Source organism: Schistocerca serialis, chromosome 6, assembly GCF_023864345.2.
Source record: "Schistocerca serialis cubense isolate TAMUIC-IGC-003099 chromosome 6, iqSchSeri2.2, whole genome shotgun sequence".
Taxonomy (NCBI): domain Eukaryota; kingdom Metazoa; phylum Arthropoda; class Insecta; order Orthoptera; family Acrididae; genus Schistocerca; species Schistocerca serialis.
The window spans coordinates 630,577,425-630,596,103 of record NC_064643.1 but is presented as its reverse complement, the minus strand read 5'-3'; the positions used below and the strand labels follow the sequence as shown (position 1 = coordinate 630,596,103).

The following is an 18,679-nucleotide window of genomic DNA, read 5'->3' as shown; positions in this document are numbered from 1 at the left end:
GAATAGTGCACGGTACATCCAAACCGTCATCGAACCCATCGTTCTACCATTCCTAGACCGGCAAGGGAACTTGCTGTTCCAACAGGACAATGCACGTCCGCATGTATCCCGTGCCACCCAACGTGCTCTAGAAGGTGTAAGTCAACTACCCTGGCCAGCAAGATTTCCGGATCTGTCCCCCATTGAGCATGTTTGGGACTGGATGAAGCGTCGTCTCACGCGGTCTGCACGTCCAGCACGAACGCTGGTCCAACTGAGGCGCCAGGTGAAAATGGCATGGCAAGCCGTTCCACAGGACTACATCCAGCATCTCTACGATCGTCTCCATGGGAGAATAACAGCCTGCATTGCTGCGAAAGGTGGATATACACTGTACTAGTGCCGACATTGTGCATGCTCTGTTGCCTGTGTCTATGTGCCTGTGGTTCTGTCAGTGTGATCATGTGATGTATCTGACCCCACGAATGTGTCAATAAAGTTTCCCCTTCCTGGGACAATAAATTCACGGTGTTCTTATTTCAATTTCCAGGAGTGTATAAATAAGACGGGATATGTTTAGTAAGGACAATCCGCACCTGTCGCACGCCGTTTAGCACAGGATAGGTATTAAAACTAGCCCAGCGTTCAGGCGTATGACTAAGTACCGTTCCATATGGTCGCAGCGATTCAGTAACCATTGATTCTGGCACCTCAAACGGCAATTCAAAGATCCGAATGACCCTCACACCCAATCCTGAAGGAGCTACTGTTACATCGCTGATATGGCCATCAGAGAGTTGAAATTTAAATCCTCTTTGAGCAGCGGAGAGAGTTCTTTCACACGCAGCTTCATCGGTCAGATGTACTGCTTACAATGGACAGGTGTATTCCAATTATGTCTGCAGCCTGAGGGATGTTTCCAGAATGAGATTTTCACTCTGCAGCGGAGTGTGCACTGATATGAAACTTCCTGGCAGATTAAAACTGTGTACCCGACCGAGACTCGAACTCGGGACCTTTGCCTTTCGCGGGCAAGTGCTCTACCATCTGAGCGACCGAAGCACGAACTTTTAATCTGCCAGGAAGTTTCATATCAGCGCACACTCCGCTGCAGAGTGAAAATCTCATTCTGGAAACATCCCCCAGGCGGTGGCTAAGCCATGTCTCCGCAATATCCTTTCTTTCAGGAATGCTAGTTCTGCATGGTTCGCAGGAGAGCTTCTGTAAAGTTTGGAAGGTAGGAGACGAGGTACTGGAAGAAGTAAAGCTGTGAGTACCGGGCGTGAGTCGTGCTTCGGTAGCTCAGATGGTAGAGCACTTGCCCGCGAAAGGCAAAGGTCCCGAGTTCGAGTCTCGGTCGGGCACACAGTTTTAATCTGCCAGGAAGTTTCATATCAGCGCACACTCCGCTGCAGAATGAAAATCTCATTCTGGAAACATCCCCCAGGCTGTGGCTAAGCCATGTCTCCGCAATATCCTTTCTTTCAGGAATGCTAGTTCTGCATGGTTCGCAGGAGAGCTTCTGTAATGTTTGGAAGGTAGGAGACGAGGTACTGGCAGAAGTAAAGCTGTGAGTGCCGGGCGTGAGTCGTGCTTCGGTAGCTCAGATGGCAGAGCGCTTGCCCGCGAAAGGCAAAGGTCACGAGTTCGAGTCTCGGTCGGGCACACAGTTTTAATCTGCCAGGAAGTTTCATATCAGCGCACACTCTGCTGCAGAGTGAAAATCTCATTCTGGAAACATCCCCCAGGCTGTGGCTAAGCCATGTCTCCGCAATATCCTTTCTTTCAGGAGTGCTAGTTCTGCATGGTTCGCAGGAAGTTTGGAAGGTAGGAGACGAGGTACTGGCAGAAGTAAAGCTGTGAGTTCCGGGCGTGAGTCGTGCTTCGGTAGCTCAGATGGCAGAGCACTTGCCTGCGAAAGGCAAAGGTCACGAGTTCGAGTCTCGGTCGGGCACACAGTTTTAATCTGCCAGAAAGTTTCATATCAGCGCACACTCCCCTGCAGAGTGAAAATCTCATCCTGGAATCTTATTCTGAGTGGTCAGATTTGAATTGAACCGTACTCCTCCAGTGTGTAATATTAACAGCACAAGGAAAATTGTTTATGAAATGCGGATATAAAAAAAGAGCTTTGTACAAAACATACAAAACCTTATTAAACACCTATACAACAAGTTTGTTGGTGTGTCCATTTTGTGATCTAAGTATAGAAATATTCGTTCTCCTGCAGCACTGAAAAGGTATTTTGATGCTAAACGAGATGTCTGTGTATATGAATGAATTAACTTTTGAATTTGTTGTACGGTAAGAAAAATTGTACCAGGTCATTGATTAAATCCAAATCTGCAAGCAGGAAATCTGGCTTCAAATACCCGTCTCATACAAAATTGCACATGTTACGAAATAATTATTCACCATTCATGAAAGGATTTCACTAATGTTATATTATGTCACTGCATCTGACTTACTTCAGTCCCACTGCTTCCATCCATTCTGCTTCGGTGTATTTAATTCTATTTGTAAGTTCACTTTACTGTTTTCTTGTCGTATTCAGCCGACAGTACTGTATTATTGCACAGGCAATGTATGGATGAATAAAGAACTAACTCAGAAAATAGTAGCTGGTCAGGACAATGTCCCGTGACAGTATAATTTTTAAAAAATGTTTACTCAGTAATTACAGACACTGCGATCAGACACATATTTTTTAGGAGTAAGGTTCAAATCTCTGCATGGCCATCTTGATTTATGTTTCTGTAGTTGCTCCTAGTGAATGAAATGATCAAGAGAGTATGTGGCAGTTCTTTTAACAAAGCCGTGGCTGATTTCCTCCACCTCCATTGTCAAATCTGATGTGGTGCATTTATAATTCTCTCGATTTCTGCGTAATGTGTGTCACCTTCCCTCCTTTTAATACAAATAATTGTTTGGCTGCTTCTGTACCTGAGTTGTTAGAAGTCTGACTGCCAGCTGAAGAACTTGATTCGTTTCCCGGTACGGAGGACTGAATGAAGTTCCGTTAACTTTTTGAGGTCAGTTGAGAATATACTTGACTGAGAAGAAACAGTTCCAAGATTTAGAAACCTGACAATAGCTGGAAGAGGGGTATGCTGACAGCATACAGCTCCATACTACATCCAATGACGCTGTCATCAGAGGATGACCCAGTGCACTGTAAACATTGTGTGTTCCTCTGCACCTGATCGTTACGTTCATTTTTTTCTATCAATAATTCAGTCGGTAAAAACGGAACCTTTACTGGATCACATTGTTGTCCACATGTCTGTCTGACAGTTCAAAACCCTTTTTCTCAGGGATGAGTACATGTATCAAGTTGAATTACTCAAGAGTCTCTATTTTTGGAGGGCTTGGATTATAGTTAAGTGATCTGAGCCTGATAATCTAAATAACATCTACGGAATTGCCGGGCTGTGGCAAAAACGGCGCGTTTGTAAGATCTACTGGCGCTTGGCTACGTAATAAAGTGAATCTTCTAGGTCAATGCAGTCTGAAGATACAATCATTTACGTCAAATATTTTGATATTTTCCAAACTCTCTAATAAAAACCTATGGGATACTTCCTCTTAACATCGAATCGTGAAATATGACAACAACAAAAAAAAAGGTTTCACAGTAGAAGTAAAGGAAAAATCAGAAAATTGTTAATTTTTAATCATATCACACGAAAAAATATCTCTTTTGTCATTTGTCATCCGTCTTCAAACGTGAAAGTAAAACATCCTCGAAAGTCTCGGAATCCACGGAAGTGATATTTTGCGAGTATTAATGTCGTGGAGGGTAAAAATCGTAGAGGGAGTCCAAGAGATGAATACACTAAACAGCTTCAGAAGGATGTAGGTTGCAGTAGGTACTGGGAGGTGAAGAAGCTTGCACAGGATAGAGTAGCATGGAGGGCTGCATCAAACCAGTGTCTCGACTGAAGACCACAACAACAACAACAACAATGTCGATAACAGGGAAAAATTGTCGAGAAGCTCACCTGTCAGAATGTATGTACTGTCAATACACATATTCCTAATTAAGTTTGTACAGAACCCCTATTGTACTCGTAGGTCCGCCCCCCAGTAGCTGTGTGGTCAGCGCGACAGAATGTCAATCCTAAGGGCCCGGGTTCGATTCCAGGCTGGATCGGAGATTTTCTCCGCTCAGGGACTCGGTGTTGTGTTGTCCTAATCATCTTCATTTCAACCCCATCGACAAGCAAGTCACCGAAATGGCGTCAAATCGAAAGACTTGCACCCGGCAAACGGTCTACCCGACAGGGGTCCCTAGTCACACGACATTTTTTGTACTCGTAGAAGTCCTACTCGCTCTTGGCCAACATTTTAAAATGGTTTTGGAACGGTTTTGAAAACTTTTCTAACATTCTGTCATGTAGTGCCATCCACTTTTGGTGGTATTTTATGAAACTGATTTGTTGCAATCCTCACACCCATGATGACTGCCTGAGATTGACCGTTAATCTGTTAGAATATTTTACAGTAGTTCAAAATCATCATACAATGGGAAAACAAAAAATGATACACCACATTTCGAACGGCTTACGAGTGTAGTCCTCCATTACGAGGATTAGAGGGCAGGTAAAATGAGGTGAGGCAGGGAAGGGTGCACGTGCTGTGCTCAGCCCGGCGACGGAGTAGTGGTACTCACCCGGCGCACCTCGGCCTGGGACTTGTCGAAGCGCTCCTGCAACTTGTCCAGGTCGGTCTGCACCTTGTCGAGCGCGTTCTGCAGCTTGTCCTGCTGCAGCTGCGCCTTGCCCAGCGTGGCCTGCGAGCGCTCCAGCTCCTCGCGCGCCTTCTCCAGCTCGGCGGACGACTTGTCGCGCTCGGCGTGCAGGCGCGCGGCCGCCTGCTGCGCGCGCTCGTACTCGTCGCGCAGGCTCTCGCGCTCGGCCTGCGCGTTCTCGAGGCGCGCCTTGAGCCGGTACACCTCGCCCTGCGACTTCTCTACCTTCTCCTGCAGCGCGGCCGCCTCGGCGCGCGCGCGCTCGTTGTCGGCCTGCGTGACGCGCAGCTCGGCCTGCGCGCGCCGCAGCTCCGCCGCCGCCTTCTCCGCCTTCTCCTGCACGCGGTCCAGCTCCTGCGAGGTGGTGAGCGTGCTGCGGCCGAACGTGGCCTGCGAGCGCTCCAGGTCGTGGCGCAGGCGCTCGTTCTCCAGCTCGAGGCGCGCCAGCCGCTGCTTGGCCGCCTCCCAGTCGGCGCCGCTGCGGCCCGCCTCGCTCGCCGCCTTGTCCAGCTCCGCCTTCGACTTGCCCAGCTCGGACTGCGAGCTCTCCAGCTTGGCCTCCAGCCGGTCCTTCTCGGCCTGCGCGCGCTCCAGCCGCGCGCCCAGCTTCTCGACCTCGCTCTCGAGCGCGTGCAGCTTCATCTTGTACTCGGCCAGCTCGCGCTCGTGCAGCTCGCGCTCCTCCGCCTTCTCCTGCTCGGCGCGGTCCCGCTGCTCGCGCAGCTGCTGCATCTGCTTCTCCTTGTCGCCGATGGCCTCCTCCAGGCTGGACAGAGCGCCCTCGGAAGAGCAGTGGTGCGCCTGCATCGCCGTGAGGCGCGCGCGCGCCATGTCCACCTGGTTGTCCTTCTCCTTCAGCAGGTCCTCCAGGTTCTCGATCTGCAATTAGCGGGCCCACACCCGCGTGCCGTCTCTCGCGAAAAGTTACCGCCGCCGGCTTAGGGCGCGGGCAAGGGAAGCGACTGGGAACGGTCAAACCGGGTCGTTCGGGTGCGGTCAAATAAAGCGATGCGGCTCTCGTATAGGCAATGTATCTTTTATTTCCGTGCTCGTTACAAATACAGATGACATGCGTGCGAACAGAAATTGAACAAACAAAAGCGTTTGTATACAACAACAAAAAATTTTCTATACTAATTACAAAAATGCATATATTGCATGTGCTAAGGGTACTAAACACAATAAAATGTGCAAATACTATAGATATATTTCTACTCGTGTATAAACTAAAACTGAGAAACTATAAACAATAAAACACGTGTAAAACTTAAAATAATATCTTTAATGTGTTCTGGGCTCACAAAAGCGAAGATATACATAACAACAGCATCGATTGAGGCAACAAAAAACAGACTGGTGTTTCACAAAATAAATAAACAAATAATGTCTTCCTTGCATGACACACTGTGGAATACAGGAGATAAATACAGGCAAAATTTTCCATTAAATTAGTTCAGAACAAATAAAAACATAATGCTCAAAAAATACGCATTAGCTTCTCTCTGCAAATAATAAATTGTGTTTCTAAAGAAAGACCGTGTGCTCTTTTCTCTGAGACATAACAAAGCATAGAAAAAAATATAATCATGTATACCAGATCACTCGAAATATACGACCGCAAGCAAGCTCAAGCATAATCAAACAGGAGATAAATACAGGCAAAATTTTCCATTAAATTAGTTCAGAACAAATAAAAACATAGTGCTAAAAAAATACGCATCGGCTTCTCACCGCAAATAATAAATTGTGTTTCTAAAGAAAGACCGTGTGCTCTTTTCTCTCAGACATAACAAAGCATAGAAAAAATATAATTATGTATACCAGATCACTCTAAATATACGACCGCAAGCAAGCGCAAGCATAATCAAACAAGAGAAGGCAAGATTTGGTCATACAGTACGTAAAAAATTATAATACGATGACACTAGCTTCATCCAAGACATAGCAAATAAATAAAACACAGCTCTCACGCAGGAAGCAACAGTGGTGTTTCTACAGACAACAATTACATATATACAACAAAGAAATAAGGTACTGTGATATGAGACTGCCTCAAATGGATGGAAATAAACGCAGGAATATTCTACAGGGGAATAATGTTAATTGTTTTGTGCAGTACTTACCCATAAAATAAATGCATGTGAAACTATATTAAAGACATTCCACACCAAGTATGATATATCAAAGGAAGTATGTTTCCAAGAACAATAAAATACAACATCTTTTCAGTCTTGTGATAATTTATATGGAGCTTAAAGACAAAATATTATTGCAAGCAAGGAAATTACCCCATGACCGAAACTACACGTAGATCAGTCTATCCTGTTGTTGAAACTGTAAAGTCAATCTCACACAGAGCAGGATTCCCTGTAATTTTGTTAAGTTGCATGCTTGGCTGATGACTAGCATGGAGAGAGAATGCTAGCTTGCATACCAAACCTCTCACACAGTATGATACTCAATGTGGCAGGTAGCAAGCTCACTAGACTGTGTCAATGGAAGTGTGAGCCAGATGGCTCTCTGCAGTCTTTCTCAAACGACTTCAAAGAAAGAATTTTGTTAAAAAAATGATTTCCACAAATCTCATAGCTTCATCCGTCTGCTTCGCTATGAACTGCCTATCATTTCCTTAATACTAATAGTTCTTGTGATATTTCGAAATTAAATAAACTACTGCATGAAATTCGAATAGTTTGCAATGAAAAATAGGGATTACTATGAGTCTGCGTTTGGTGCGTATTAAGTCATACATCGCTGTGTAAAAAGTGTAAATAACATATTGAATTATTCTTTAAACTTTGGAGAAAATTAAAATCTATCTCCAGTCTCGAGAAAATTGATTGTGTGCAGAGCTATCAGATCCACTCACGCTTGTCAACAGTAAAGTGAGAATAAAATATTCATAATTTCCCAGTGTTTCTCATAAAGGTTTGAGAAGATATCAAAACGAGATTTTGCTAATGATAGCATGTAAAGAGGAAACTGTTCTGACATGTGGTTGGTAACCAAAACTCATTTATCTGCCATGATATGCAAGTAACTACAATATTTTTCAACCGAATAATATATTTTTTAGGGTATCTACAGCTTGTGAAAGAAAATTGGTGTGGGTTTTGAGTAACATAAGTGAAGAAATTACATTTTTATTTTTATACCAAGAACAGGCTTTCTCATAAAACATTGACCTGTGTTATCCTTAGTTGGTAGTTTAATATTACATTGTTTTAAGATTCTATCACACTTTCAACTGCTTTAGAATGTTAGTGAGATTAGTGTTGTAAGCTCTGCTGTGTTTGGCAAAAAAAGTAAATTTAAACATAGCAACAAGAGAAGTTAAATATCATCCAAAACTTGTCACTGATGATGTTTTTCAGAAAAAAAGAGTATGAAAACTGAGGAAAATAAATTGCTACCTCTCCTATAGCCTAGTAGACAACTGGGACTGAAACTTACGTAAGGACTTTATTTCTACATCTAAATGATCCAGAAAAATGGAAATAATTAAATTTGCAGAATCCTGTCAACTACCCATCAAGTCGTAAACAGATGATCAATATCACTGAAAAACTAAAAGATATTTGAGATTAAACAGTACAGCCCTTCAATCTGTTTACGAATAGGAACTAAAAGGTCATGTACTACGTTACCTGAACTGTCTCCATATTTATCAGATCACTGAGATATACATATTTATCAGATCAGTGAGATATACTGTAGAAGTAAAATCCTTTCACAAATTTCAGTTCCAGTCATTCGTTATTAAAAATTCACTGAAGTATAGGATTCCCTGAAGTTTCAGCAGAAATAGCAATTTACTCTTCTTTTTTTTCTTCAGAGAAATGTAATCAATGACGAGTTTTGAGTAAAACCTACCTTCTCTTGTTGCCATGCTAAAATTTGCTTCATTTGCCAAAACACAGCAGGGTTTACAATGATTCATCTCACTAACATTCTAATGCAGTTGAAATTGTGACAGAATCATGAAACAGTGCGTCATTATATTAGCAATTGGAGCAAGATAGGTCATTAGTTTACGAAAAAGCGCATTCTCAGTACAAAAAATAAACGTGTAATGTTTCACTTATGCTGTTACATAACATATAGCAACTCTCATTTCGCCTGCTATCGATGGCCTAAAAAAGTTACAACATTCCACTGAAAAAATCATAAATATTTGCATATGGCAGTAGATAAGGATTTTTAGCACCTGAACCACATGACAAAATACCCTCCTCTTTGTGTATTATCATGTGGCAAACTCTTGTTTCGGTATCTCAAACCATTTATGAGATAAATATCTCATTTTGGCTTCATTGCTGGCACGTGTAAGTGGAGCCACATACAGATTTCCTCTGAAGTTTAAAGAATAATTCAGCATGTTAGCCGCATTTCATATACGGCAATGTATGATATAATATGCGCCAAATGCGAACTCACAGTGACCCATATTTTTCATTGCAAACTATTGGTATTTTATTCAGTTCTTTGCTTAATTTAGAAATGCAACAACAGCTATTACCATTAATGAAATGATAGACAGTTCATCATGCAGCTGATGAGTGAAGCTGAGATATGTGAATCAAATTTTTTACCCAACAGTTCCTTTAAAATCGTTTGTGAAATATTGCAGAGCAGCTGTTGGATGTGTGTCTGTTTTGTTACACAGGTCAACCAGTGTTCTCTGAGAGGCCAGCCTTGCACGTTGTACGGTCAGGTTGCAAACAGGGCCCCTGACTGAGCCATGCAGAGTGCTATTCAGGAGAACAGCACTAGGACTATCGTGAGAAACATGCAAAGCTTCCTGCAAGGGAGCCATCTGGCAATCAATGGAGTCTGTTTCGGAGCTGTTGCGTGAGCCAGCACTTAACCTTATAGTGGTTATTTCACTCTGTGTGAGATGGGCTTAACGATTGAAATTTACATATCAGTCAGCTGCGTTAAATATCAATCATTATAGCTGAAATAAAACTTGACACAATAAAAATATTGATATCCACATGATTCCTGATAAATGCGAGTCTGTCAAATTCAACAAAATGTTACACACAGAAAATTTTTATGGAAATAAAAGAAAATACTATAATGGATGTAACATTTTTCTGCTTTACTTTACTACGTAATAATACAATGAAAACTGATGAATTAGAAATCTATGGAATGAATACAACTTTAGAACTTCACTCACAAAAAATATTCAGAAGGCCAAACTGGGAGTTTTGACCCAAGTGTATATTCCTTTGAAAGAAAAATACTGAGAAGAAGACTTTGTACATGATAAACACTTTGCTTGGAGCACATGTTGTAGTTCCCAAATAGTTCAACGTCATGTATTATAGGATGTGAGGCTGGTTCAGCAGAAACGTGGAGATCAACACAGGCAGGCATTGCGGCCAGTAAAGACATGCGCGGAAAAATGGACTAACCCTCAAAGACAAAAACTTAGAGATAAGTGTTGTCATTTATTGCTGGGTACGGGAAATATCAAAATTGACATTGGTCTCATCCCTAAATATCACTCAGGGACGGGGCAATGTCAATTTTGATAGTTCCCATACCGAGCAACAGATTGCAACACTTACCTCTAAGCTTCTGCATTTGAGGGTTAGCCCGTTTTCCCGCGCATGTCTTCCATTTCATTTGCCTATTAATGAACTCAAATACATTTGCAGAATGAAATTATTGATATCAAGAAACAATAAACAGGAGCAGCTTGTCAGGATCAACCATAGAATACACCATGGACCACATATTGCAGAAGGTCAAGAGTGTTGCAGGGGTATGAGAACTATGGGTTGTTAACCCATTAGACGATCAACAGGGCTTGAAAGTCCTCAGCACAGTGAAGACCAACAAGTATAATGTCCAGATCGCAGGCTTACCGCGATATTAAAGCATTTAGGATTTGCTATCATCTCATCACTAATCATGATGGTTAATAACTGCCTTGCACTGGGAGAATTTCCAAACATGGAAATCTGCAGAGTTAACGACTGAATAAGAGAGTAGGTACACATGTGTGAAATGTTCTGGGAGGACTAAACAAGAGGTTTCATATTGTTACGGACGAAACTGGCATGGGCTGCATTAAGTAAAGGTTCACAAAAGGCAAGTCCACCAAGCCGGTATTACCAGTGCTTCTAGGCTCCTATAAGAACTGGCGTACCAGAATGTTATGGCCATTATGAGTATTTACAGCTCTGAATTTTTTTGTGGTTCTTTTCATTTGCGCAGCTTCGAAGATATTGGCAACAGCAGTCAGCAAAGAATGGCCATGTGGTTCTGCCCTTAGGCCTATGATTTTTGGCATAAACGTAGATAGGCCTACTCTTTTAAAAATAGTTACAGGAAAAAACTTGAGGAATTCGTTTAATAACGTATATTATGAACTTCTGCAATTTGTTGATGGTAAAACGGGCATATAAGTTCTACTGGGTGCTTCAGGTATGCTGCTGAATAAATTGCGTTCGAATCACAATAGACAATTTTAACAACAAAATATTGATTGGCAAACGAAATTTCGTGGTCTGAATTGATAATACATTTGACGCCCAAATATGACACAGGTGTAATTGAATGAGAAAACCAAAGCTTGTTGGAATAGCGCGTCGAATTGTGACATGGCCAAAGATTCATTTATCTATTCAGCACTATTTTAATTTTGTGTTTATAATTGCGATGCTCCAGGTATTCCTTTTTTGCCTTGCGGTCTGTGTAAATGGTGATGTAACTCAATACTCAGAATCAAGCGTTTCATGTAAAAGTTCATCAACTGGAGCTTAGTTTCTGAGAACGGGAAGTTAAAGCTCTTCGAGAAACGGCATTCGGTGAAATGACTTACCTTTCTTTGCAGGACGTTGATCTTGCGGTCCTTGATGTCCATGTGGTCCCTCAACTCGCTGAGTTCATTGTTCAGACGGTTTCTTTCTTGTATCGCCTGCTGCGCCTGTTGTGTTTTCTTCTCTATATGCCGGTTCTTCTCCTCTAACCGTTGTCGGAGTTCTTCAACCTAAATCAAACATTTGGCGCGGTCAGCGAAATCATTTCAACTGTCAAAAACTAAACTGTGAATACAGTAAGACGAAATACAGTTACAGAATAATGAACTCAAGATGTAGGGCCATGGTTCAAATGGCTCTGAGCACTATGGGACTCAACATCTGAGGTCATCAGTCCCCCAGACCAACAAGTATTCGAACCTGCGACCGTAGCAGTAACGCGGTTCCGGACTGTAGTGCCTAGAACCGCACGGCCACCGCGGCCGGCTAGGGCCATGTGACGGTAGTGATTAGTTAAGGCGCGACCCATAGCACATAACAACGGATGAGCCAGTCACAAAAATAAATAAATAAATAACCGTCCCAATATGATGGAGAAACTAAAGGAAACAATAGTCCGATTAAAATTAGATGATAGTTGACGTCTGTCACTTGCCAGCGTGTTGCCACACATGCTATTCATTACCACTCGGTTACTGGCGACACACAAACACGGCGGGTCACTTCACAAACACTGCTCAAGTGTAACGCGCAGCAATGTTGGAAGCGGCCACCGCGATGTCTAATGGAAATCAGCTGTCGACAGCTGATTTTGAGTGACCAATGACTGAACTGTGACAGACGACGTGTTTTGTAGCCCCGAATTTAAACTCATGTTCTAACTAAACCACAACCTCGTGATGTGCTGTTTAGGTTTTTATGTTGGTAACGCCACGTAGTGCTGTGTATGAAAATCGCTGACTGCGCTGTGTGCAGTCTGTGGCTGGTTGGACTCATTGTTGGAATATTTGCTTCTGTAGTGTTGGGCTGTTGGATGTGAACAGCGTGTAGCGTTGTGCAGTTGGAGCAGTGGTGGATGTGGAGAGAGAGATGCCAGAGTTTTGAGAGGTTACTATAAGCGTACGATCTGGACGTGTGTCCGCCCAGAGAAAGGAAATTTGTAAAGATGGATGTCATGAATTGGTAGGTATATATATGATGACTTTTGAACATTATTACGGTAAATACATTGTTTGCTATCAAAATCTTTCATTTGCTAACTATGCCTATCAGTAGTTAGTGCCTTCAGTAGTTAGAAACTTTTATTTAGCTGGCAGTATTAGCGCTAGCTGTATTGCAGTAGTTCGAGTAACGAAGATTTTTTTGAGGTAAGTGATTCATGAAGAGTATAGGTTATTGTTAGTCAGGGCCATTCTTTTGTAGGGATTATTGAGTCAGATTGCGTTGCTCTAAAAATATTGTGTGTCAGCTTAGTGATGACCAGAATAAGTAAAGAGAGAAATGTCTGAGTACGTTCACTTTTGCTCAGCTGTTTGAAAATCAAATAACGTAGAAGTTTACCAGCACAGTCATTCTTAATTTTTCCAAGGGGACGTTTCACAATGTATCCGAGGAAACGGCGACCAGCAATTTGTGGAAGGACTAAAACCACGAGCGCTTTGTTCACGACATTTAAGGCTAGTCTCTACGAGCAAAGTCAAGATAGAAAAATTTCATAACATGTTTGTTTGTACAGCCGTCTGCCGCAGCAAAATTTCAGATACAAAGGTACAAGCATACTGTAATATCTCGCTGTCACTGGTTACCTGAAACTATCCTCACACTGACTAGACTGTGGCGTGCAGAGTAGAGATGTACATACACAAGGTTTTTTCCCCTCTCCTGATAAATTATGTGAACTCCCTGAAAACGCGCATCATCAGTAGATTGAACAGCCGATACGAAATGCTGCGACTTAGATTCCCGAATCATAACACGATTCTTTTATTAAACTATCAATACTGAGTGTACGTCTAGAATGTGTTTCATCCAGTTACGGGTCAACTAAGAGAAGATAAGCGGTGGAGATTCCGCAGCCTCCATTAATGGTGTTAGAACCGATAACACAGCCCTATGTCTGCCCACACCTACGGCACCAATCGCGCATTATACAGCGCAATAATGAAACGACGCTTCATGGTGCAACAAGCGTGCCAGTTGACACAGTCGGATGAATCGCTGATTCTGCATCACGAAGTTGCCAAACAATTGCAATTTGTGCACAAAATATTACAACTCGGTGATTGCAGCTTGTCTACAAAACATCACTTGCGAAAGTATCTATCTCTGCTTTATACAGAACAGTTGCCGATGGCTGGAAGGTATTACACAGGAGACGTCCTTCATTTTTTTGCTTTCCTGTTTGTTTTTACGAGAATTCTTTCTATCAAAGAACAACAGATGAAAATACCAAGTAAGTGCATATTACGATACTTGGCGGTCAGAGATTAAAGGTGTATAAAATATCTGACACCAAAGGCATATCAGAAGAAAAATGCGATACATTTCGCATGAGTAAGTAACAATGAGAAAACTGCGAAAGATAGATGCAGTAAGTAACAATGAGAAAACTGCGCAAGATAGGTGTGTCATTTGTTGAATCCTGACCAAAAGTAAGTACAAAAACAAATTTCTCGGCAATGTTTAGATAGTTTGAAAAAGCATACAAAAAAGCGAAGTTTATTACATCTCTATCATAGGTTGAAGTCACGGTTTTGTGAGCAAAAGGAATTCTTCTTATTAATTACCTTGCAAAAGCTAAAATAATTATGGACGAAGACCGCACACGTCTTTTGGATACACTGCACGAAAAAATACGCGAGACGATATTGGTGAATAAACATAAAAAAACATCTTTTTTGGGGGAATACATCTGTCCGCGAAGCTGCTTTGGCAAAGGGTAAGCTAAGGGAGTTAAAGTACTTTTTTTAACATGCGCCCTATTTACTAGGTTTGGTATGTTTCTTATTTAAATATCCAAAGGAATTAACGCCTGAAAAACATTTTGAGTCGGATGAAGAGCTTATAGCAGCCGCATATAATTATTTAGAGGCCTTTAGGAGTAGTATCCTATTTCTGGAAAAGTACAAGAATGTAAAAGTATTTTTGAAGGTCTAAATAGGGTATTTTTTATTTTTTTAAATTTTTTTTACACAAAATGTCCGAGGCGAATAAAATCGCGAATGTAAGACGACTTGATGCCGCTGAAAACCTGAGGAGATTGTATTCACTCATGTCGCCATGAGACCATGCATTAGTATAAACTTCCTGTATGTCTCAAAAGGGAAGCATTCTGTTAGTGTGTGTCACCAATTTTGGCTTATGGCTGTGATGATAAATTTAATGTGAAAACCATTCAAAATCCGATGTCTGCTCGGTGAATAAGTGACGGACGAGTGTTGGGAATTACTAGAAGAAAGCCGACAAGGCACGAATGAACTAGGGAACGAACTGGAGGGGAAAACGTAATTGTGGCCCTAATGAAAATGAAATGATGATGGATGAGACATATTGCCGGACGACTGGAGGGAAGAAGGGCGAAAAGTTCTTTTCTGTATTTCAAGGGGTAGGAAGAGAACCAGCCGGCGATCTAATCGAAAGCGGGGAGATGGCAACAGAAAAAAATGGAGTAGCAACATGGATGCATATAGCTGAAGACGGTAATGAATGAAAAAGTGTACAGGGAGCCTTTATTCATTTTCTGGAAGTACTTTGCACAATGTGCATTAACCTAAACAGGGGCCAAGCCACGAGGTATGTATGTTTTTGACCTAAGACATACAGTCTTAGAACTATTGACCGTGCCATCGTAAAATCGGCGCCGGAGGACATTCAGGTTCAGTAGCAACGTTCTGTGATCAGTAGTGCTGGTAATTTCCGTCATTTGCCTGTCAGTAACATCTGCAAGGGTGCGGGTATGTAAATACAAGAATTTCAAATAATGGTATAAATTATTCAGTTATGTTATTGCGCTGTAGTCTGTTGGACCAAATTTTTGCTATCTGTTAAATTTCACGATACTGTTGTCGGTATTACCTGATGTTGATCGAGACTCTAGTACAACTTATTTCCCTGATGCATATTATTTTTCTCCATTACTTAGGTGAACCATCCACAATGTTGTAGCAAATTCTACAATAAGGCGGATAGAGGCCTTGTCTGTATGGAGGAGCACTTAATTAATTCGATGAGCCCCTTTGTGCACCTTTCTTTATCGACAGCCTGGTGCAGCTAATTTTCACATGTTAATTTTTGTCTAGTGTTACATTTGGGTTATTAGCAGTCCCCTTAGGGATACTTCGTGGATTTGCACCGTAACTCTCACTCCAGTGTTGTCTACCCTGCTGTCTGTCTACTTCCTAAAATACACTCCTGGAAATTGAAATAAGAACACAGTGAATTCATTGTCCCAGGAAGGGGAAACTTTATTGACACATTCCTGGGGTCAGATACATCACATGATCACACTGACAGAACCACAGGCACATAGACACAGGCAACAGAGCATGCACAATGTCGGCACTAGTACAGTGTATATCCACCTTTCGCAGCAATGCAGGCTGCTATTCTCCCATGGAGACGATCGTAGAGATGCTGGATGTAGTCCTGTGGAACGGCTTACCATGCCATTTCCACCTGGCGCCTCAGTTGGACCAGCGTTCGTGCTGGACGTGCAGACCGCGTGAGACGACGCTTCATCCAGTCCCAAACATGCTCAATGGGGGACAGATCCGGACATCTTGCTGGCCAGGGTAGTTGACTTACACCTTCTAGAACACGTTGGGTGGCACGGGATACATGCGGACGTGCATTGTCCTGTTGGAACAGCAAGTTCCCTTGCCGGTCTAGGAATGGTAGAACGATGGGTTCGATGACGGTTTGGATGTACCGTGCACTATTCAGTGTCCCCTCGACGATCACCAGTGGTGTACGGCCAGTGTAGGAGATCGCTCCCCGCACCATGATGCCGGGTGTTGGCCCTGTGTGCCTCGGTCGTTTGCAGTCCTGATTGTGGCGCTCACCTGCACGGCGCCAAACACGCATACGACCATCATTGGCACCAAGGCAGAAGCGACTCTCATCGCTGAAGACGACACGTCTCCATTCGTCCCTCCATTCACGCCTGTCGCGACACCACTGGAGGCGGGCTGCACGATGTTGGGGCGTGAGCGGAAGACGGCCTAACGGTGTGCGGGACCGTAGCCCAGCTTCATGGAGACGGTTGCGAATGGTCCTCGCCGATACCCCAGGAGCAACAGTGTCCCTAATTTGCTGGGAAGTGGCGGTGCAGTCCCCTACGGCACTGCGTAGGATCCTACGGTCTTGGCGTGCATCCGTGCGTCGCTGCGGTCCGTTCCCAGGTCGACGGGCACGTGCACCTTCCGCCGACCACTGGCGACAACATCGATGTACTGTGGAGACCTCACGCCCCACGTGTTGAGCAATTCGGCGGTACGTCCACCCGGCCTCCCGCATGCCCACTATACGCCCTCGCTCAAAGTCCGTCAACTGCACATACGGTTCACGTCCACGCTGTCGCGGCATGCTACCAGTGTTAAAGACTGCGATGGAGCTCCGTATGCCACGGCAAACTGGCTGACACTGACGGCGGCGGTGCCCAAATGCTGCGTAGCTAGCGCCATTCGACGGCCAACACCGCGGTTCCTGGTGTGTCCGCTGTGCCGTGCGTGTGATCATTGCTTGTACAGCCCTCTCGCAGTGTCCGGAGCAAGTATGGTGGGTCTGACACACCGGTGTCAATGTGTTCTTTTTGCCATTTCCAGGAGTGTACAATCGTTCTCTTTTCCAAGCGTTTGGTTGGATTCTCTACTAGTCTGAGGTTTGAGCTCTGTGTGAAGTATCTGTATGTTTTCAACAAGTGTGTTAGTTTTTGAACTGTGTCACCTATATGCAGCCCTGTAAGCTTGTTGCCCTAGATGATAAGGTGAAGATGCTTTTCCCCTAATATTACACCAGTTGAAGACCAGTTGACACAGACCTCATCCAGCTGCCACTGGACATGGCAGCTACTGTATAGTAGCCATGACTGGCTGATCACCATCATCTTGCCAATGCTCAACTAAAAGAGCTACCTGTCGTTACCATCAATACAATCCTTATAGGTGACATTACGAAAGTGATGACTATTTCCAGTCCTATAAGACTCATAAGTGGAACTCTACCACCGGCCGACATAAAGGGCGATTCAGCTGCCGTTACTCCTGGGTTTTATGCAACTCACAGTGCCTGCAAATACCACACGCAAGATTTTCATATTCTCTCGCTCACTGCGTGCAAACTATTGGTCGTACAGGAAAATGAACAGGACCTTTTTGTAGGAAATTTAATGCAGTTAAATTTTTTACTGCGATGCGTTTTTGCTAGAGGCCGTAGTTTTAGAATTATTCAAGAAAAACGTACAAAAATGAACTTTCAAACGCCTTTTTTTGTCGAATAGCTCGAAAACTGTGGCCTCCAGCGAAAACATATCCCGCTAGAAAATGTAACTACATTAAAATTCCTACAAAAAGATGTTGTTCGTTTTTCCTGTAAGACTAATAGTTTTCACATAAAGAGCGAGAGAATATGAAAATCTTGCACACAGCATTTGAAGGCGTTGCAGGCTGCATAATACCCAATGGTAGGGGCACCTGAATCACCCTGTATGTTTTCCCAACGGTTTGGGAGTATCAGCGTCAAGAGAGTGCCACCTCTGCACAGCATATTGCGGCGGAAAGCCTCGTTAATCACCAATTCTCATCAATGTTAATAACAATTCCTACGCTAAACAACAACTGAAGGTAACATGCGAACAAGAGAAATCGTATTACTGACTTAACACTATCGAGACGGGCTCCAGTCTCACGTAGGCAATGACCGAAGGCCTAGACATCATATCTCCTGCACCATGTGTCGTACAATGACATAATTTTGCAGATACATTCAGTGGTATATGCGGTTACTGTGTGTAAAATTTGGTGCCAATAGAGTTGACTGTAAAGAAGTAACAAATTAAAACGTCATTCCTGTGAGACTCGGCTCCGTCTCGAAAATGCTAACTTTTATTTAATACAGTATAAGTTTTCAGATTTAAACTGATAGACACTGAAATGTAAAAATACAACAGTAACAGTCT

General features: G+C 43.1%; 1 protein-coding gene across 1 annotated transcript in view; it reads right to left on the bottom strand.

The window, feature by feature from the left end:
• Positions 1 to 18,679, bottom strand: part of LOC126484254 (trichohyalin-like) — a 731,617-nt gene that overhangs the window by 138,579 nt on the left and 574,359 nt on the right. The window contains exons 7-8 of the mRNA XM_050107675.1: positions 11,568 to 11,735; positions 4,652 to 5,608 (exon numbers count right to left, since the gene is read on the bottom strand). Coding sequence (XP_049963632.1) covers positions 4,652 to 5,608; positions 11,568 to 11,735 — 1,125 coding nt within the window. The remainder of the gene's footprint in view (positions 1 to 4,651; positions 5,609 to 11,567; positions 11,736 to 18,679) is intronic.